At 35.5% G+C, this 20,650-nt stretch overlaps 1 protein-coding gene across 1 annotated transcript in view; it reads left to right on the forward strand.

Annotated features, from left to right (window-relative positions):
• The window catches only part of LRP1B (LDL receptor related protein 1B), a 483,986-nt gene that overhangs the window by 323,074 nt on the left and 140,262 nt on the right, over positions 1-20,650 (forward strand). Inside the window, exons 33-41 of the mRNA XM_017740107.1 lie at positions 1,293-1,433; positions 3,293-3,418; positions 4,649-4,780; positions 8,429-8,563; positions 8,891-9,020; positions 11,759-11,885; positions 12,040-12,191; positions 12,488-12,612; positions 15,624-15,995. Of these exons, the coding sequence (XP_017595596.1) occupies positions 1,293-1,433; positions 3,293-3,418; positions 4,649-4,780; positions 8,429-8,563; positions 8,891-9,020; positions 11,759-11,885; positions 12,040-12,191; positions 12,488-12,612; positions 15,624-15,995 (1,440 nt within the window). The remainder of the gene's footprint in view (positions 1-1,292; positions 1,434-3,292; positions 3,419-4,648; positions 4,781-8,428; positions 8,564-8,890; positions 9,021-11,758; positions 11,886-12,039; positions 12,192-12,487; positions 12,613-15,623; positions 15,996-20,650) is intronic.

Consider the following 20,650-nt stretch of genomic DNA (forward strand, 5'->3'; position numbering starts at 1 on the left):
AAAAAGTTACCCTAACCTGTAGGATTGTGGGCCATTAACTAACAGGGAAAAAAAGTCCAATTCCCATTATTTCATATATGGATTGTTGCCCAGAGTCACCTTTCTGCTTTTAGCTTTCATGTGCCTTTTTGTTATAATTGCCACAATCAAAATTGGGCACAGGTGCTTTTTGGTCTAAGGATTTTCTGATAGTGTCATCAGATGCAAGCTACTACTAATTGTTATTGCAGAATGGTGTTTTGAATCAATCAATTCTAGATTGACCAGTCAGTGCATAAAATTACAGACTTTCTTTAAATTTTACCCAAATTTAAATAGAGTTCCATTTCTGTCTCAAATCTCCATATTCAGAATATTTTTCATTCCATAGATTCTGGCCTTAGCATATATCTATGGAGAGTATGTTTTGGTTTTTTCCCTATGTATTTTATTTTTTGCTGTAACTTCTTACAGTTACCACAGTGGAAATTACTTTTCAATTCTGCAGTTTCTGTCATGAAACACTGAACTGTGTGGCTCTATGAATTGGTTATTTAAATATTAAAACTGAAGCATAGGCAAAAAATATTTTACCCGAAAAGAAAGTTAACTAAAAGTGAAGTTAACACACAATATTTGTTGGGAAGGCAGTGTTCCTGAAGCTTAAAGGTTTTCAGTTCAAGCCTTTACTTTTGGTTTCTCTATAGTAACAACCTTTTCTGTCTGAAATTAGGAACCCTGAGACCATCTCAGTGTTCATCTGTTTGTACTCAATGAGTGAGGTCTCGTGTGACAAGGACAGTCAGAAGATTGGCTTCAGTCTTCAGCCATTAGTTCACTGATGTTCGAGCTTGATATCAAAGCTGTTAAAATTTTTATTCTGAAACATTGGGAGGCAGGGCCTGCTTTTCATTTTTTTCGTGATTTTTTAGTTACTGATTGTGACTTTTTTTAATAAAAGATGTGGTTTAACATTTCAAGCAATTTTGTTCACTTGTGACAATGAATTTCTTCCCTAGGGTAACACGAGAACTTCCATATATATATATATATATGAAAAGTGAGGCATTTTTCTATGCAGGTAGCCTTAAATAAGCAGTTGTCACAGCAAAAGTGAAACTGGTGAAAACTGTTTTCATGTCTGCAGAATCTTTAAAACACAATTTCTTCAGGTTTCCTCTATGACCTCTTTAAGCAATTTCTCTTAAAACCAATCTGAGAATTAACCTCAAAAGCTTTTTCCCGCCTTAGGTCTCAACCATCTACAATTCAATAGTGATCCTCTTAATTTTTAAAACTTGGAAATTTTGCAGATAAAAAGCTTTGGTGGGCAGACCAGAACTTGGCTCAGATTGGTACCTGTAATAAAAAAGATGGAAGGAATCCAACTGTCCTAAGAAACAAAACTGCAGGTGTTGTTCACATGAAAGTGTATGACAAAGCAGCACAGCAAGGTAAAGTAAATTTTAAGTACGTTTAACCAACTTTTAAAGTACAGAGTATCTTTTCTCATGTTATTCTCCCAATGTGAAGAAAATAATAAATGTATTTTTTGTAATTCACTGATAAAATATATTGTATTGATAAAAATTCCTGATTTTTGAATAAATTAGTGGATTTAATAGGACAATTTAGTTAGCATATCTGCCTACCATATTTTAGTTTATCAGATGTTTACACTAAAGTGAAGCTTGATGTTCTTTTAGAGAGTTTAAAATTTTTAGTAAAAATAGATGTTTAACATGTGAACCTCATTATTCAAATTATAGAAATTTTAAGTGAACTATTATGAGAGAATTCATTGATATTCTTCATTATCTATTTTAAAAACAGTTCAATTCATCTATGTTGACAGAAATGACAGAAGTATAAATCAAAATCGAGGCAGTAGAAAAATAGGGGATATTGCTAATGCTGCCAAAAATTAGTTGGCATAGCGGAAGCTATGATAGTATAAAAAGGTGTGATTTGGGGTCATGCACACAGTGTTATGAATTTGGTGACTGGTGATGAAAACATTTGTGATTTTCTCTAGAAAGAATTTAATTTGGATTCCAGTTGAAAAGTGATGAGGATGGGATCTAAGTCAAGCAAATTATTCCATTTCATTGTGGGCTTTCCATCCCTGGTCGTGTCCAAGGCTGGGTTGGACAGGGCTTGGAGCAACCTGGGATAGTTGAAGATGTCCCTGTGCATGGCAGGGGGTTGGAACAGGATGATCTTTAAAGTCCATTCCAACCCAAACCATTCTGGGATTCTGGTTTTTTGTGGAGAAGCTTCCAGAAGAACCATTCCAGATGGTTTCTGCAAGAAGTAATCTTTATGTGGAGCGCAATAATTCAGTTCCATATTAAACCTTTCTGGGGACTCTTGCAATTTTACCTCGTGTAGGAAACACCAAAGGTGCTTTGCCGTCCTGGCCCTTAGTTTTAAGTGTGGTAGAACAGCAAGTAACAAAAATTTAGGCATTCAGTAAAGTTTCTATCATTTTAAAATGCTTTAACTCCCTACCATAGAGACACCTACGTTGCCTCCTGGGTGATCAGACTTTAGCAGTGTCTGGTGTCTGCTGCATCATTAGAAAATTTCTGTGATTTTAGGTGAATAAATGCTTTCTACTTCAAAATTAGGACTGTGGAAATAAATGCAACAAGTAGTGCTCTGATTTTTGTAGGCTTGGTAACTTGTAATCAACTAATTCCGTGAATATCTTAGTGGATTTAAATGTTTTTTCATGAAGCTTCAAATTTCTGAGATGTGTTTAGTTTACTGTGTGTAATGTTTATTATAAATCTTATTAAAATTTGTTAATCTATTACCTAAAATTAAATATTGTATCAATTAAGCAGTTAGGAGGAGCATGGATTTGTGAGATTACTTTGAACTATATCTTAAATACAGTAAAAAAAGGCTGGGTCATGATGATAACAAGGTTAATATAACATTTGATGAATGAATAAGATACAATGAATGATTTGTTCATGGTCTGGAATAAGATACAGTAACGTCAGTGAGATTTTGCCATTAACGTAGAATTTTCAGGTTTTTCGTATGCTTTTACTTTAAAATAGGCAGATTTTTCAGAAAATGAAATTATTTATATTCTGAGGGGAAATGTGGGGTTGAAATTCTGCAGCAGTGAAACGTGGAAAGGTATATGAATATGTGAAATATTTTATGCATATATCAATTTTTTGAGTATGTGACTTGAACAAAATTTGGAAATAATAATAATATATTGAGAACAGCACTCATTTTTAGCCAGTTTCACCCAGGTTTTGTTTTCTCTCCCTCTTCTCCCATCATGTCATAGGCAGCAATTCCTGCCAGTTAAACAATGGGGGATGCTCCCAGCTTTGTTTGCCAACATCAGAAACCACCAGAACTTGTGTGTGCACAGTAGGCTACAACCTCCAAAAAAACCGCATGGCCTGCAAAGGTAAAACGGCTTTCAGTATTTATTTTAGCCAGCTTAAGTTCTAGGGGAATATTGCAATGAGTAAATAAACTTATTTTAGTCAGTTAAATAACTTTACTTAATATGCTTGAATGAAGCAGTTACACAGAAATGTCTATTGTGGTTAAGACAGAATTAAATTTACCTTTTCATTTAATTATTTAAATACATAAATTTCCGTGGAAACTCTTGAGGAATTTTTATGTTTGTTTGGGGTTTTTCTGTTGTTTTGTTTTTTGGGTTTGTTTGGTGTTTTTTTTAATGTAGGCAGAAAAGCAGACCATCTGAATCATTATTAATAGCAGTAAATACTTGTTCAAGGCCATCTACCTTACCTTTAAACTAAATTATAGGCTACAAGTATCTGAATGGTTGGGTATCTCATCCTGTTGTATTGCCCTTAATATAAAATTAAAACCAATTTTTTCCTTCAATCTTTTTCTATTTTAGTTGGCAAAAATCAGAATGTAGCTTACAGCCAAAGTCTTACTCTTTGCCTGAATAACGTGAAGCAGCCTTATGGTCAAGGTGCCTTATAGTTTTATAAACTTAGTATTGTTTATTACTATTAATTAGGACTAAGTAATTCCTGAAAATTACTGAATAAGAAGACCTCTACAGAGTAGAATTTATTCCTACTCAACAGAAATAGGAGCATTTGGAATGTGATTAATCTAACACAAAAGTAGCCATTTAAAATGCATCAACCATGCTGGTCACTAAAACTGTGTATTTCTCCCTCTTGTCTGTGAGGGAAATGTGCATAACTGAGGTGAGATGAATTCTGTACCTCAAAAGACAATTTACTGTCCTGTTTTCCACAAGTTCTTTAAAATTATCTCTTGCTGAATATGTTCACAAAGTGCAGATGTGCACTGAAAATATTCTTAAATTTCTCATAATTCAAAACTGTTTTTTTCCTAAATGTCATTAATTCATCTTTCTTAATTTTCGTTACTACTCATTAGTTAATGATAAGGTGGTGCTTGAAATGGGCAGTAATTCCCTTCTCTTTATAGGACCACATTTGGAATTTAATTAGAAATGCACTGTAATAACTCCTGGATGCTTTTTCAAAGAGCTGGAGTTGTCACTCTGAAAAACAGTGGAGCACTCTTGGAAAATTAAGTCCAATGCATGCTAGCTCCTCAATTCTTGGAAACCGGGAAATCTTCCACTTCGCTCTCACTGGCTGCTTTATCTTTCCTGTAGGTATTGAATCATTTCTGATGTACTCTGTTCATGAGGGAATTAGAGGAATTCCTCTCGATCCAAATGATAAAATGGATGCTTTAATGCCAATATCTGGAACTTCATTTGCTGTAGGCATAGACTTCCATGCAGGTAAATATTGTGTATGTATAGTTTATTGTATATGTGGTAAGAATTGTAAATTCTTCTCATAAATGAAATAACCCCTTGTTTTCAAACCTTCTAAGTAATTACAGTTGCATTTAAAGGAGTTGGAAATGGATCATGTTACACAGTTAAGCTCTGCCTTTAACATTTACAGTAAATAGGAGAACCTGTATTGTGCATATGCAGATTGTTCTGGCAGCAGCAGCTGCTCTTTTTTGGTGGAGTCATCACTGAGAACTTGCGTAGGAAATTGGTTTTACAGAAAGTGTTCATTGAGGAAAAAGGCTTGTTCCTGCTGTGACACTTTTTCCATGGAATTTTCTTAGTCCTGTGTGGTGTTGTAGCTAACAGGTGGCTTTGACAGCTGAGTGGGACAGTTTTCTCCCTATCCAGCACAGCTCAGCCACTTCCCTGCAAGGCACAAGCCAAGTCTGGATCTGTTTCTTCCTTCTGGAAGGTGCTCTGGCAGCCTGAAGAGCAGGCATTTCCACCTGGAGTATACTATGTACCTTTCCCCTGTATTACAGAAATAGTTTTTAGTTTACACAGCCTCACAAACCTCCTATGAAATTAGGAGGTCTCAGTTTTGCATGCATGTGAAAGAAGGTGGGAAAAAATTGAAGATCAGATTCTAAAAGTGACTGGATACATTTCCCAGTGGTGCTTGGATATCTTCAAACATGCTAGCAATTTTTGATTAGTTTTTGGAAAATAAGTAATCTGTGACCAAGTAGTGACCTGGAAAATATCCTGTGTCTTTATCTTTTTAACCCATCAGCTCTTTGACCAGCCTTCCTTTGAGACTCATTTTGTTACCCCTTGAGTTTACAAACTGGCAGTCTAGAAATAAAATCTTAAGTTATCTGTGTTATATAAATAAAGACACTGGCTTCCTGAAATATACAATTATTTTGTCATACTCCATTGTTTTTTATTTTGATGTAGATTCTGCCTGGGAATTCAGCATTGAGAGATCCTAATTTTTTACTTAAGTTTAGGTTAATATTTGCCTTGGTATTGAAATCAGACCTATTTCTGTTGGCTGTGTTGGATCACTTCATCACACAAATATCACTAATCTCTTGTTATCAGGTTAGAAGTTAAGTTCATTAAATCTTCTTGTTTTTTACCTGCTTCTTCATTGATGCTCTTGCATCTCTGTCTAGCAAAATTTCAAGTTCTCACAACATTTTACAGTGCCCTCATATTTGTATGTTTTGCTTTCAAATCAGTGGCAGCTGATGTTCAGAGCTTTTCTTGTTTCACGGGTATAGTTCCGTTACGGTCTCCAGAGACATAAAAATCACTTAAAGGCAGTGCCTTTGTACAGACTTCTGAGATGGGAAAGACTCTGATACAGAGATTTAATCTATTCCTGGAAAGATACAGGAGGAGAGAGAAGTGGTAACCACACATGTTTGTGAGAGAGAGTACTAAGACAATTGGGTTTTCTAGGGATGACATTTTTTTATTATAATACATTTTTTAAAAATTTAAATTATGCAAACATTACTAAATTATGATCTCTAATACAGAAGACTAAAATTTGACCTTTTTAAATTTAAAATACCAATACTACAATTTTATGTGTATAGGATATGTATATGTATGTGTATATATATAGGACCAATACTAGGTCCTATACAATTTGTATCTCATGTTTTTTGGTTTGGGATTTATTTTTTTTTTTTAACCATAGTCATAAGATATGCTAGCTCCTACTTTAGAGAGTTTTATGTGGACTTGGCTAATAAATATCAAATCAATATTTTGGAAGAATGAGATTTTTGGCTTTTTGGAAAAATTAAATTTGAGGCAGGATGAAATGGAGTGAGGTTCTCCAACTTGGCTGATGATCAGTTCCAGCGCAGAGAACATGAATACAATTGGCAGTGACAAATGCACTGCAAAAGATAAATATAAATGGTGTGCAACAGTGAAATCACAAGGGGATTGTGTCTTATAGAAAAGTTATAGTGCAGCTTTCAACTGCATTTCAGCTTCAAAAACAACTGTTTTTCTCATTTTGGTACCTTACATTGAATTTTATAAATTCATTCCTAAAACCTACTTACATGAAATAGGATTCAGAAAGCAAGTGGAGGTAGTTTCAGTTTTCATCTTGTTTTTTTTATTTTCCACTTAGTGAGTGTTTCTTGCATTTCACTCTTATTCTGGAAGGTTTCCCAATTTTTTCTGTTCTCTCAGTAAATTAGGTATGCAAAGTGGATAAAATATATTTGTGTATGCTAGTAGTACAGTGTATCATAATTAAAAGTCTAATGACAATGTCTTGCAGACATGAACGAGCTAGAAGATGGGTACATCTTTTCTCTCCCTGTGTTTTGATACTTCTAAATTCTAATTAGCAAATAAGTAGCAAAATGCGTGACTCTCATATTTGTTTTGATTACTTGAAGCCAGAATTGTCATTTGTTTGATTGGTGGTGTGGTAAGATTCTTGATCATACCAATATTGTTTGGTCACGAATAACTCTCTTTTTTTTATAAATATATTTATCTATCTACACAAATATTTATACACCTGAAGATATGTATGGATACATGTGGATGTAGAGATAATATTTATACTTATTTTTATAGGTAACATTTCTATGCTGTATGTAGAAATATATTCTATAAATACACACACTGTATTATGGAATTAAAAGCAGATATACAAAGTATGAAAAAAATAATGATGGAACAAATATTATTTATTATCTCTGAGCAGTGTCTTTCCCAAACAAAACATCTCACTCAGGAGGTCATCAGCTGATTACTTTGCAAGCAGAATGTTGGTTGCAGCTTCCCTACAGAACCCTGTCACTGGAAATAGAGACAGTTCTGCTTAAGGGAAGCTCTCACTTTGTTTGCCCCATCTCCCTTTTGAGTTTATTATGTGCAACAGAGGGAAGTTGTGTTTGTGCTTGGGCCACTTCAAATTCTTGGCCTGGCTGTTAAGTTAAAATGGTCAAAGTTGTGCCTTTTTTTCCATTTTTATGGACAATCACTGCAGCAGAAAGGCTGGGAAGACAGCTGAGATGTCTGAAACACCAAAAAAAAAAAGACTCAGTGGAAGCTTGTCAGGACATTTAAAATAAAAGCTGAATTGTGGATGTAATATATATTTTTTATTCTTTTGTCAGCATATCACTCTCAAGTGGCACTTTTTATTTCCCTAGTTAATTTTTTTTTCCCTATACTGTCAAAATTCAGTGTGTCTGATTACTGAAGGAAAACACTGTATAAGCAGTTTTACACTGTAGCTTTTCAGACTCCTGAATATTTTGGAATGGTGATAAACAAAATTATATGTTTTGAAGCATTTATTCCATTAGGAAGAAGGTAAAGACAGCATATTTATTGTGATTTTTAACAAAGGTAGTAGCTTCCAGCTGTTGTCATGGCTCTGTTGTGCTGCTTGTGCTGTACTAAACAGCCTAGAATTCTGGCAGCATTATTTGAAACAAAATTTAAGAAAAGGAAAAGGAATGAGGAATTAAAGCTGATAATTTTGGTACTTGATACATATTAATAAAGCTATAACTCGCAATATTTGCAATTGCTAATGCAGATATTTGGACTGAAGTAAATGAATTAATCTGAGAATCACTGGCGCATGTTTTATAGGAAATGATACAATCTATTGGACAGACATGGGTTTCAACAAGATTAGCAGAGCTAAGCGAGACCAAACCTGGAAAGAAGACATTGTCACAAACGGTTTGGGGAGAGTTGAAGGCATTGCTGTGGACTGGATAGCAGGTGGGTCTGAGCCTGCTCCAGGACTTGTCTTCATTTCTGAGGGTACATTCTTTCCTCTTCAGCCCAAGGTTAAATAACTTGTTTTCCTTTCAGCTCTAATTTCTGGCATTGCAAATGTCTGGAATTTATTTATATCTCTTGGATGGCACTTCTTAAATGAACAGTTTCAATACCAGTTTATGCTCTAAAAAGCCTGAACAGGAATAATATAAATTACAAATACAAGACCCATGCAAATGAAAATACAGCAGTTAGTTTCCAGTTCTAACTTAAATGCTTTTCAAGTAGTCTTTCCTGCATGCAGTGACTTCCAGGTGTTTTTCCTAGGTAACATCTATTGGACAGATCATGGCTTCAACCTGATTGAAGTGGCCCGGCTGAACGGCTCCTTCCGCTACGTGGTGATCTCCCAGGGGCTGGACCAGCCACGCTCTATCGCGGTACACCCAGAGAAAGGGTAACCTGTGATTCCTAACATACACACAGCTTTTCCTTGCTGTCTGTATTCATGGCATGCCGTCGTTTCTCTGCAAAAATAGTTCTAATTCTCTAAGGAAACCATTTCACCTGAAGGTTAGACGTTGCTTGGAAGCAGGCTTCAATCTGAAGTTCCCAGCAAATCCAAGGAAGCCACATCAGCTCATGAAGGACCTCACGATGAAATCCCAGAGCAGTGTAATTCTTGGTAGTTATAAACTCCAGGATCGTGTAACATCCCAGTGTAACAACCAGGGAGACTGGCCAGGGTAGCTGAAAGTCACGTGAGATGAAGGTTGTGGATTGGAGAATAGGGGTTGGCAAAACTGACATCTGATTCACCCAGCTGATTGTTGAAGGCAGGGACAGCATTAACAGAAATAGGGAATGTACCATCCCCATCCACCTCCAGAACTCCTTGTGGAATCCCCATCCCTGGAGTTGTTCGAGGCCCAGGATGGACTGGGCTCTGAGTAACCATGTCAGGGGGTTGTTTAGAATGCTTCAGGAGGATGAGAGGACCACAGATCACTATTTTACGTCTGGTAGAATGGTGTATCTCCTGCAAAGGAAGGTAAGCTTCGTCTGTTTTATAACATTGTGCCACAAAATGATAACTGGAGGTATCTCCACTCAGTTCCTCCAGGAGAAGCACAGCAGTGTTTTGCTAGTGAAGTACAGGTCTGCCTTTCTGTGGAAAGATTTAGGCCTTATTATCCTTTGCATTATTGTTACATCTTTTCCCCTTCTCAAGGGAAAACTTTCAAAGGTGTTCTTCCCTCCCCTTGTCCTGACTTCACACTCTGCATTTCTCTGGAACCTGGAGCAGACAGCTGTAAGAATAGAGAAGAAAATAGCAGCTATTAGAGCTCATTGAATCTGCTAGTTATGGCAAGATGGGAAGCAGGTAGCATTCAGCTAGTTGGTGACATTATTTATTGCCACTGAGGACATGTGAATGTGTAGCCCTACAAAAGGGTGTCTTTGTCCCTCATCAGGTGTATTTATTCATGCAACATGTTTTGGCAGCTATTCATGATTTTCTTTGGAGGATTTTAGATTCGTTTAACCTGGTAATTATGGGGTTTGTTTTTCGGTCTTTTTTGGTTTTTTTTCATCAGAGTAACTGGTTTAGGGAACATTTAATTGTAGTATACTCAATGTCTGCTTTTCTGTGGCCAACATTTAGTTCACATCCTGTATTAAGAAAGTCTCAAATAACTCTGACCTCTGACCAGATGCCTGAAAGCAATTTCAGCTCTGTTTAGAGGTGCTGTTGTTAATCTGGTTAACGTTGGATCAAGCTTATGCAGGGATTGTTAAAGCCCAGCTGAATAATACTGCCTATTTTAACATTCCTCAACATATTTTTAATTTAACTCATGTTGCAGTTCAGTTTTCTAGTCTGCCTGAGTTCTATCATTACTATAGATGCTATTGTTTTTTATATCAACAACTATGAGAACAGATTCATTTTTCCTAGAGCCAGAAAGCTCTACAATGAGAGCCAAAGTGGGTTGGTTCAGAAGCTTCATTTGATGAGCAAATTATAGGATTCATTTTTTTTCACCCTTATCACATTATTATCCTTCATTATTTCACATATCTGCAGTCATTTAGTCAAATACAGCTGCTTAACTGCAGGTTGATGTAATGATGTCACCAGACACAGGGGGAGAACTGTTTAGTAATGCCCAGAAGACTTTTGGAAGCTTTAAAAACCAACTAACACACACATCCCACACAGAGGAGAGCACTGGAGAATGGTTTTGTGTGTTCTGTTCACTTTATGTACAGCGTGTTACTAAAAAAAACGTTAGTGTTCTATGAATATTTGCTATGGAAATCCTTCTCCTTGGGCAATTAGTAATATTCTAAGCCTCAATCGTGTTATATTAGATACTTCTTCCACAGAATAGATGCTATTGTGTGTGTTTGTTGTGTATTTTAACACAGATGTACCTACATACATTTGTGTTTGTAGACTCATAGATATTCCCACAAAGCTGTTCCATGGGTTACTGTTCATAAAGGAAGTGCTCTGTGTAGATTAACTGCCCTCATTTTGCTATACCTGAAGTAACAGACTGAGAAGTTTGTCAAGGCAGAAGTTTGACCTAGCATCTTATCCTAAGTTAGTGATGTATAGTGAGAAGTATACAGGAACATGAGATTAGGTAAGTAAGATTTAGATTGTTCCCATGAGGCATTTGGCAGAATTTGAAAAATATTTTCCTCTCAAATAAAGCCCCTTTGGTCTGCCATTTCCGCAGTGCTTCTCACTGCTTCATAACTAAAACATTTTTAAATTAGGCATCCCTTGTATTATTACAACCTTTGTTAGTGATTAAAGAGCTTCTGTTCCAGAATTATTATTTTTGTTTCTAATTTGCTTTTATTTTTCCAAGCACAAAGCTGAATTCTTTAAGGAATAGAATTTCGTATTGACTCCTAGAATACAGTTTTAAGAATTTCTTCTTATATATAATTTGAAAACAATATCTTAATGAAGTGCTCGATTAGCCAAGCACTATGATACATTTAATTTCTTAAGATTATTTAGAGACATGAGCCTTATGTTTTTTTAAGTGTCCATTTAATAATATTATATATTATTAATAGTATGTATATTATATATACTATAATAGTAATAGTTTTGTTTGGCAATGGTAATAATTATGTTTGCAATTTTAATTGGTGATTTCTACAACATTCTAGGTATTTGTTTTGGACAGAGTGGGGACAGACTCCTTGCATAGGCAGAGCACACTTGGATGGCTCTGAGAAGGTTGTCCTTGTGAGCCTGGGGATTGCATGGCCTAATGGGATTTCCATCGATTATGAGGTTGGTTCCCCTGTCTTCCAGTGTACCTTAAAATGTGCAGTATTTGTTATGTTTCATTAAAGCCAGCTGGTGTTCCACTTTGATGTAATCTTAATAACTCTTAATTAAATACTTGGACAAGCCTGTTGACGTTTCCTTTGAAATTAATCTTTAGGAAAATAAATTGTATTGGTGTGATGCTCGTACCGACAAGATAGAAAGAATTGACCTTGAGAGTGGAGGGAATCGGGAGATTGTGCTGTCAGGGAGCAATGTGGATATGTTTTCAGTTGCGGTGTTCGGAGCTTACATCTACTGGTCTGACAGGTAATTTATTTTTCATAAGTATTTTAAATTTCAAAACATTATTTCAGTGCCAGGTGCCTCACCTTTGTAGGATTAGCCGTTCCTTAGCAAGGTCACAGGCGGGATCGCAGAATCCCTCGCAGTTTCCAAGGAGGAGAGGGCGTTCTGATGCTGAAAGCGAAAAAGTGCCTCAGTGCCGTAGATGAGAACAGGCTTCTCCACCTCCTGTTAAGTGAACTCTACACTGCTCTTCAGTCATTTGTTCGGTGTGAATTAGTTGAGGATTGTTGATGAGACATCTTCAACTTTTTTGGCAGAGCACATGCAAATGGCTCTATTAGAAGAGGCCACAAGAGTGAGGCCACGGATGCTGTGACCATGAGGACTGGCCTTGGGATAAACCTGAAGGAAGTGAAAGTCTTTAATAGAGCACGAGAGAAAGGTTGGCTGTTCTTAAGGATGCTATTGATTGTTTTTATATCACCTGCTACTTTTTCTGTATATTAAAGCATACCAAAAATTAAGTAATCAGTGATTTTATCTCCACTTTTTACTCTTGAAGTAGATTTTTTTTTAACTAAAATTAATGTACTAAAGAAAACATATAGTACCAATCCTACTAAAATCTTCAGAGTGTTTCAAAGAGAAAACCTAAAACCAAAACACTTCCTATTATTCCAGGTTTGATGGTTTTTCTTTTGTTTTTCTTAAAAAATACTCTTAGGATTAGGAGACCTTGACTTGTGCTTTACAGAGTAGTAATCTCAGGCAGTTTCAGATTTGTATTCAAAAGCAAACCAGATTGTTTTTTCTTATTGGACATTCCCAGCCTCTGTGTCTCATTATTTATTTGCTGAAATTACTTGGGTTTGAATCTATCTTTTCTTTTTTGTTTTTTCTTCTTTTTCTGTGGGAAGAGACCTTGTAAATAATCAGATTTCCTTTATATTCAGTTAGTTTAGCAAACTCGAGACAAAAGTTATTATAGACTCTCTTTGATTTATGGTACTGATGGTTAAACTTCATTCTCCATTACCTGACTAAGAATAATCTTGCTTTTTAACTGTCTTTTTACTTCTAAAATTCTGTTTTTGACAATACCTTGAAAAACTTGCTTTAGTGAGCAAAATTGGTTAGATGAGTACCAAAAATGATGATGATTTCCTCAGAAAAAAACTGCTAATGGGTAATCCAGACAAAATTTTCTAGAAACGTGTTCAAAAAGAGAGGAAAAAATTTCCAGTGTTGGTAGCACTCAAAAGTTGTTTTAATCACAGCATTATTTATCCAAAGATTCTGTTTCTTCTACATACATCTTTCCTAAATAACTGCATTAAGTATGACATGTTAAATAAATCTGAATTTTGAAAGAAAGCATGTTTATGAAGAAGAAAAACACTTTTTTGAAATTTTAAATATTTTTGAGAAAAAATAATTTGCAAACATATATACATATTAATTTTACTAAGGATTTCTGCATGCAATTTGAGAGCATCATATTTCATGGATAAAAATAAAAGCCACACCAAAACCCATCTCTTTTAACTAGGCTAGAAATTGTTAATGTCTGCTGGCTTGGAAGGGCCTTATATTATAGAATTAGGAAAATAGAACAGTGGGATAAAACAATGCTTCTTTATGTGTAATTTTTATTGATATCTTTGTAGATTTGATCACATTAGGAATAGGAGAAATGGTTACTGAGCCTAAAAATCTACTGATGTTAGTTTGAAAAACATACTTGAATGATTTTTTAATACGTTTTTCAAATTTTACTAGGGTACAAATGGTTAATGTCATTGGGAGGGGATGTCAGTGAGCCAGAAGGACAAAAGGGCAAAAACAGGTGAAAAATGTTTTTGGAATATTTTTCTATCTCACACTCTTTTATATATCTCTATATATTTAAGTTTATTGAACTAGAAGAAGTTAGCTGTTTAAAAAACCAATGTAATTAAATAGTTTCTAGACCTTTTGTTATTAAAACAACCCCGCAAACCAAAAAGAAAAAAAACCCCAAGCAAACAAACAAAAAAAATCCCAACACCCCAATGAGCTGTGCTGATTGTGATAGATGCTTTTTTTTTCAAACACCTGTTTTACCCTTTCTGGTGAGCCAGTCCTGCAGTGGGATTTGCAAACATTCCCATCCTTCAGTGCGGTTTTACAGGTGTCCAAGGACATACCCTGACTACTCTGGCTTCAGAACTGGCCACTTTTAAAGAGATTTACAGCTGGTGAACCATGGAAGCATTGACGTTTTCCAAGAGATTTTAGAAGCTTGAGGATCTTTTTCATATATTTTCTTTTTTTTCTTCTCAACCTCTCATCCTTCCAAACAGATATTAACTTTTCTAGCCTAATAAAACTTTTAAAGAATCTTTTAAGCAAACTGAATGTAAAAATGTATATAGCTGAATCTCCACATGTTTTACATAGCTTCAGAGGACTGTGTCTCATGGAGTTTTTCCTAGGAACACAAATTCAGCATTTCTGCTTTCAACAGCAAGTTACCTCTCATTTCCCATGATTTTTTATTAAATGGATTTTCAGCTTGAAATGTAGCAGTTAAAGAATTCAATCAACAGGGCTTTCAGACACTACATATTCCCCAACAATTATGGTTTTGTACCTGAAAACATTCTATTAAAATGTTTTATTCACCTTCATTATGTGGAAAACTTTCAGAAGTGGGGAAATCACTATACTGAAAGAGCTGAGTTGTTACATGGAAAGTGCTGTCAGAAACAGAAACTGAATTATCTTAACTAACTGTAATAGTAATTCACAAATAGTCCAAAATAAAAAAAAGACAAATAGCTCCCAATTATTGCTGATTACTGTTATTTTAAACATTGCTTGCAACAAGTGTAGTTACTAATTTGACAATGATTTCTTAATGGTGTGTAATTGTCAGGGAGTAAGTTTTTGAAGTCGGGTTTTAAATTAAATTAGAACAAAATGTTAGGAAATGTCTTCATTGAAAACAGGGAACTGGATTCACACAGTTTTTACTAGTCAGTACATATGTTTTTAATTTGTTAGAAAATGTCTAAAAGCAGTACTGTATTCTGATGGTAGCTAAATTTGACTTTCTGCCAGTAACAGGTGTTTTAAAAAAAAAATAAAACTCAAAGCACTTGAAACGTTTTCTAAGTCTTCAGCTGGTTTTAGAAGAATAACTCACGTTATCTTTTTCTATTAATAAAATAAATACTGTTGTGAAGTGAAAAGGGCATTCATTGTATTTGCTCATTAATTGTGTTCTTTAAAATTATTTTTCGGTTGTGGTTAAAGTTGCATTATTTACCGGTTTAGCCTTCGTTTTCCTTGTGAACATAGTGCAAATAACTTTTAAGAGGAGAATTCTCAGAACACATGATATTTCATTTCTTTTTAAGTTAACGAAGTGTATTTTTATTTATAAAAGATTTCATTATGGTTTTTTTACAGGTACCAGTGTCTGTGCCAAGAACAACGGTGGATGTCACCAGCTCTGCCTTTACCGCGGGAACGCTCGGAGAACTTGTGCCTGCGCTCACGGGTACCTGGCAGAGGATGGCATCAGCTGCCTCAGACACGAGGGTTACCTGCTCTACTCAGGAAGGACAATACTAAAAAGCATCCACCTTTCAGATGAGACCAACCTGAATTCTCCAGTAAGGCCATATGAAAACCCAGAGTACTTCAAAAATGTGATCGCTCTGGCCTTTGACTACAGCCTGAAGGGAAGGGGCACCAACCGCATATTCTTCAGTGATGCCCACTATGGAAACATCCAAGTTATTAAAGACAACTGGGCTGGCAGAAAAGTGCTAATTGAAAGTAAGTAAAAAAAAAAAAAAAAAAAAAAAAAAACCCACCACATACATATTCCCCAACCTGCGTATTTTATCTCAATGAACTGTATTGAGTGAAGAGTTGGTGATCACTTTGCTTGATGGAGTAAAAAAATCAATGAAGTTTTACCATAATTAATTATTATATTTTATCCCTATAAGATACATTTAAACATTAACCACTTCAAAATAATTTATCTTAAAACAGGCTTGTGATACTTGAAGCATGTTACTAGAAAACAGAAGTGATGGTGGCAATGCTTAATTTATATTACTGTGACTTAAAGGAGCTTTACCGTTGAAACAAAACCTCATTGTGCATTGCTTGGAAATGAAAATATTTGGCTATTAATTTTCTAGTTAGTGAGGATGAAGTCTCTGTTGTGGCCATTTCCCAGTAGAAAATTTTAAGACCTTGGTCATGGTGTTCAGCTGATTCACCCATCTTGAAGTGAAACCCAAGAAAGGGACTTGTACTCAGTGATAATTAAAGCCAAATTCCAACCCACAAAACTGTTTGGTTTTAATAGAGGTTCACTTGGTAATGTACTTATTTACTCCTCATGTTTACTATACCTTCATTCCCCCCAGGAGTAGGAGGAATTTTATGAAATGTGACCAGTTTCTAGCCTTTGAAACTTGTAGCTTGGCACTACTATCAAGAAATTGCTGCCAACATCTTCACCAAAGTCTTTGGGATAGGACAAACCACATTTTGCTGCTGAGGTCTCAATAAAATCTGAGTGTCTGGCAATAAAATGTTTATCAACCAAGTCTGACATAACTGTAATACAATGTGTGTGTAGGAAGGTACCAGGTTTGTCGTGGTAAAATCTGAATGTGAATACATAAGGAATACATCCTTAATGCTAAACATCCATAACTCTGTATGACAGAAGTGTTAATTGTAAAAACTTCTGCTCTCTTTCATTTCTGTTCTACTTAATTTGTTCTAAAATATGCAACAAACCACATTCATCTGGAGTCAGTTATCACATGCAGATACTGAATTTGTTTGTTCTCTTACCTTTTTCAGTACTGTCTGGCTTTTTTGAAGGCTGCAATTTCAGTAATTGTTTCCCAAAAGGTCTGAAATGCTATATAGTATTTGCTCCTTAAGTTGTGGATAAATCTCTTATGAATTTCTACTGTTTTATGCTATGTTGCCTAAATTTAGGTATTTGTTTGGGTCAGTTTAATAACAAAACCAAAGAGTGGTGAGGAAAAATGGAATTTTGTTTGCTGTATCACCTTTTGCTGTTGCATGTTAATGGGAATATATTTTAGAAAAGAAAAAAGTTACAGTTGCAAACTGACAAAATATTATTGCACAACTGATATTGGATAGTTGTTATACATTCTGCCTCTGCACTGGGCTTCTGTGGAGTCATTTGTGGTTTTGAAAACAGTTGGCATTAATGCATGGAAAAACATTTTAAAAATATTTTTGAACTGGAAAAGGGCAGATTTAGATGAGATTTAAGGAAGAAATTCTTCTCTATGATAATGGTGAGGCCCTGCCACAGATTGCCCAGAGAAGCCATGGCTGCCCCATTCTGGGAAGTGTCCAAGGACAGGTTGGATGGAGCTTGGAGCAACCTGGGATAGTGGAAGGTCTCCCTTCCCATGGCAGGGGGTGGAATGGGATGATCTTTTAAGGTCTCTTCCAAACCAAACCATACTGTGATTATTTTTGATACAAGGTGTTTGGGTTTCTTCCCGTTGATCTCCTATGTGTGCATATTTTAGAGGAATTTGTGCTATCTGTATTAAGATATGTTAAAGATAAACTAAGCAATGAATCAGGATGTTCCCATTACTCCCAGAAAAGCATTAAACCTAAGGGTTCAGAGTTGAGCTTAGCTGCACAAGAGACAGAAACATGCAGGGGTGACATGGAAGCACAACTTTAGCTCTGGTGGTTTAAAAAGAGATTAAAAGTATCATTTGAAAAGCCATTGGAATTTTCAGCATTTAAAACAGACAAAGAAGAGAAATAAGTACTGGGGAAGCGCTAATGCAGATAGAAATTGGTTTTTAAAAGAACAATAAGGCATTCCTCATTACTTCATAGGAGGTTGCTCTACAAGAGCTAAAGACATTCCATAAAGCATAGCTGGGAATTACAGGTCTAAGAAATTGTTCGGAAGTGTTTCTACTTATAGCTTAATATGCCAGATTTCATTTTTCATTAGCAGAGTCAGCACTCTGAATAATTGAATGTCAGATGAAATTTTGTATCCTTGCAAAAGCATTCACTGTAGCTGCTTGGGATGTACGTGTGAACTATGGCATTTTGTAGAAATACTTCTCCGTTATTCTGTAGAAACGCTTCTTTCTAAGTGAGAAGGGATATAACATCCCAGAATATGTTTATTGCTCTCTTTCATGTGTTTTAAACCTCTTCAGTTTATGTTGAGTCATTCTTTTTCAGCTGGTATTTCTGTAGCCTTCCATCCCACGGTCTGCATGTGATTTTTCTCTCACTGTAAACAGGAGACATTCATGAGGCTGTTTGATATAATGAAAAGACTTGATCAATCTCCACCTGTAAGGAGAAAAGCAGTGTTAAGATGGTTGCACCACTAATTCCATTCACTGGAAGACGTAAAATTCCCAAATTTTTTCATTTCTGAGTTAAGAATCTGTGATCACATAGAAATTATTGAGTGGAACCCAGCTGAAAAATTATAGTAATAATGTTTCATTTCAGACTTGAAAAAGAACATATTTGACATTAATTTTGCTATTTTTTTCCTCCAGAATTATTAGAATACATCTGTAGGAAGTTTTACTTTGTTAGGAAGAGATTCAAAACCACACTGGAAATACTTAGTGTGGTTATATCAGTTCTACAACCTTTTTCTACCTCATTTAGTTGTAGTCCACAAATAGTGTAAACCTTTGCTCAGTAATTGACTTTAATAGAGAAAATAGGGTACGTTACATACAAGACATGGTTGTCCCAGATTTTTAGTTCACTGAATGTAAACCTGCTCCTAAAGGATCTATTACCAGATAGATCTATACCTCCCTGAAATCAGACGTGTCACTCAAATCTAATAGATCCGTGAACTTTTCTGCACACTAAAAACACTTAAGACACATAGAGCTCTTTGTTAAACAGGTTTCTAGCTCACTAAAAACAGATTTACAACTCACGAGCAACCCATTATCTAACATGTTTTTATCTCACTGAGAACAGATTTACTACCCAGAAACAACCCTTTATCTAACATGTTTCCAGTTCACTGGAAACAGATTTACAACCCATACGCAAGCTATTATCTAACACAGTTCCAACTCACTGAATATTGATTTAGAATTCATAAACATCCCATTATCTGACAAATTTTCACCTCACTGAACAGATTTGCAACTCATAAACAACCCATTAGCTAACACATTTTCGGCTCAGGGAAGGTAGATATACAGCATATAAACAACTTTATCTAACTTGTTCCAGTTCACTAAAAACAGATTCAAAACTCACCAAGAATCCTGTACCTGGTGGGGTCCTGTCTTCAGCAGCAAGAAACAATGACAACAACAACAACAAACCAGGATGTGCACAGCGTGCCTTGCCCTAACACCTTTATTATTTGTGCAATGTAGGGGTTTTTTGGAGGGGATTCTTTCATATCTCTAAACTCTCCTTTGGTCAATCAGCAGCAGCTTTCTCTTTCTTATTTTTCTAAGTAATTTTAACAGGCTAATCTTTCTTATTCCCACTTCTTAAAAAAAGTTTACCTTTTTCTTGGCCTATGATTTCCCACAAATATTCTTTTGGCTGATCTAAGTTGTTTCAAAGCTTATGTTTATACAAAGAAGCCTTTTTAGAAGAAAAACTTTCAAGTTTCAATTTCTAGGCTATTAGTGCTTTTTTTAATATATTTATCATAGGGAGAAGTTTGAAGTAATATATTCATTAACCAAAGCCTTCCTCAGTGTATCTTTAGAAAAACAGTGCAGTGCTCAAATAGGTTTAGTACAGTGGTACAACAGTAGACAGAAGACCAACGAGCAAGTTAAAAATTAAAGAAAAAAGGTGGAGGCAAGGAAAAACAAACAAAAAAACAAATGAGAAGGAGGGAAGAGTATTAACATGAGATACACTCAGTGAGATGTTTTTTTCCTCCTGCCTGTGTAAACAACAGCACTGAGACATTTTGCCAGTGTACTGTCTTTCACAGCACAAAAGGGAAATGTTATGTGAAGAAAACGCTCCTGTTTTGAACCTGAAGCACTCATGCCCATGGAACGCAAAAATCTTTTCACTGCTAACATAAAGTGTCAGATCCTGTGATGTATTGTGAGGCTTTTTACAGTCTGAATCTTTTAAAGGTGTTCCAATGTGTGCTACTATTCTTCCTAACTAAATGGGTCCAATTTAACTGTCAAAAAGGCATTTATGTTCCCATTTCTCTTACAGAGCATTACATTTTGTACATTGTGTGAGATCCCTTTAGTTTTGGAGCTTTCTTCTCCAGGAAAGAACTTTTTAATCTGTTAAAAATAAATACTTGAATATTGCTGCTTTTCATTTCATAAATAAATGGGATTCATATTCACACACTGTATGTGTTGGAATAGAGGTCCAGTGATTTTGACCTTTTAAAGGAGGGAAAGTGAGAGGGAAAG

The sequence above is a fragment of the Corvus brachyrhynchos genome, unplaced genomic scaffold, assembly GCF_000691975.1.
Source record: "Corvus brachyrhynchos isolate BGI_N302 unplaced genomic scaffold, ASM69197v1 scaffold126, whole genome shotgun sequence".
In the NCBI taxonomy this organism is placed as follows: Eukaryota; Metazoa; Chordata; class Aves; order Passeriformes; family Corvidae; genus Corvus; species Corvus brachyrhynchos.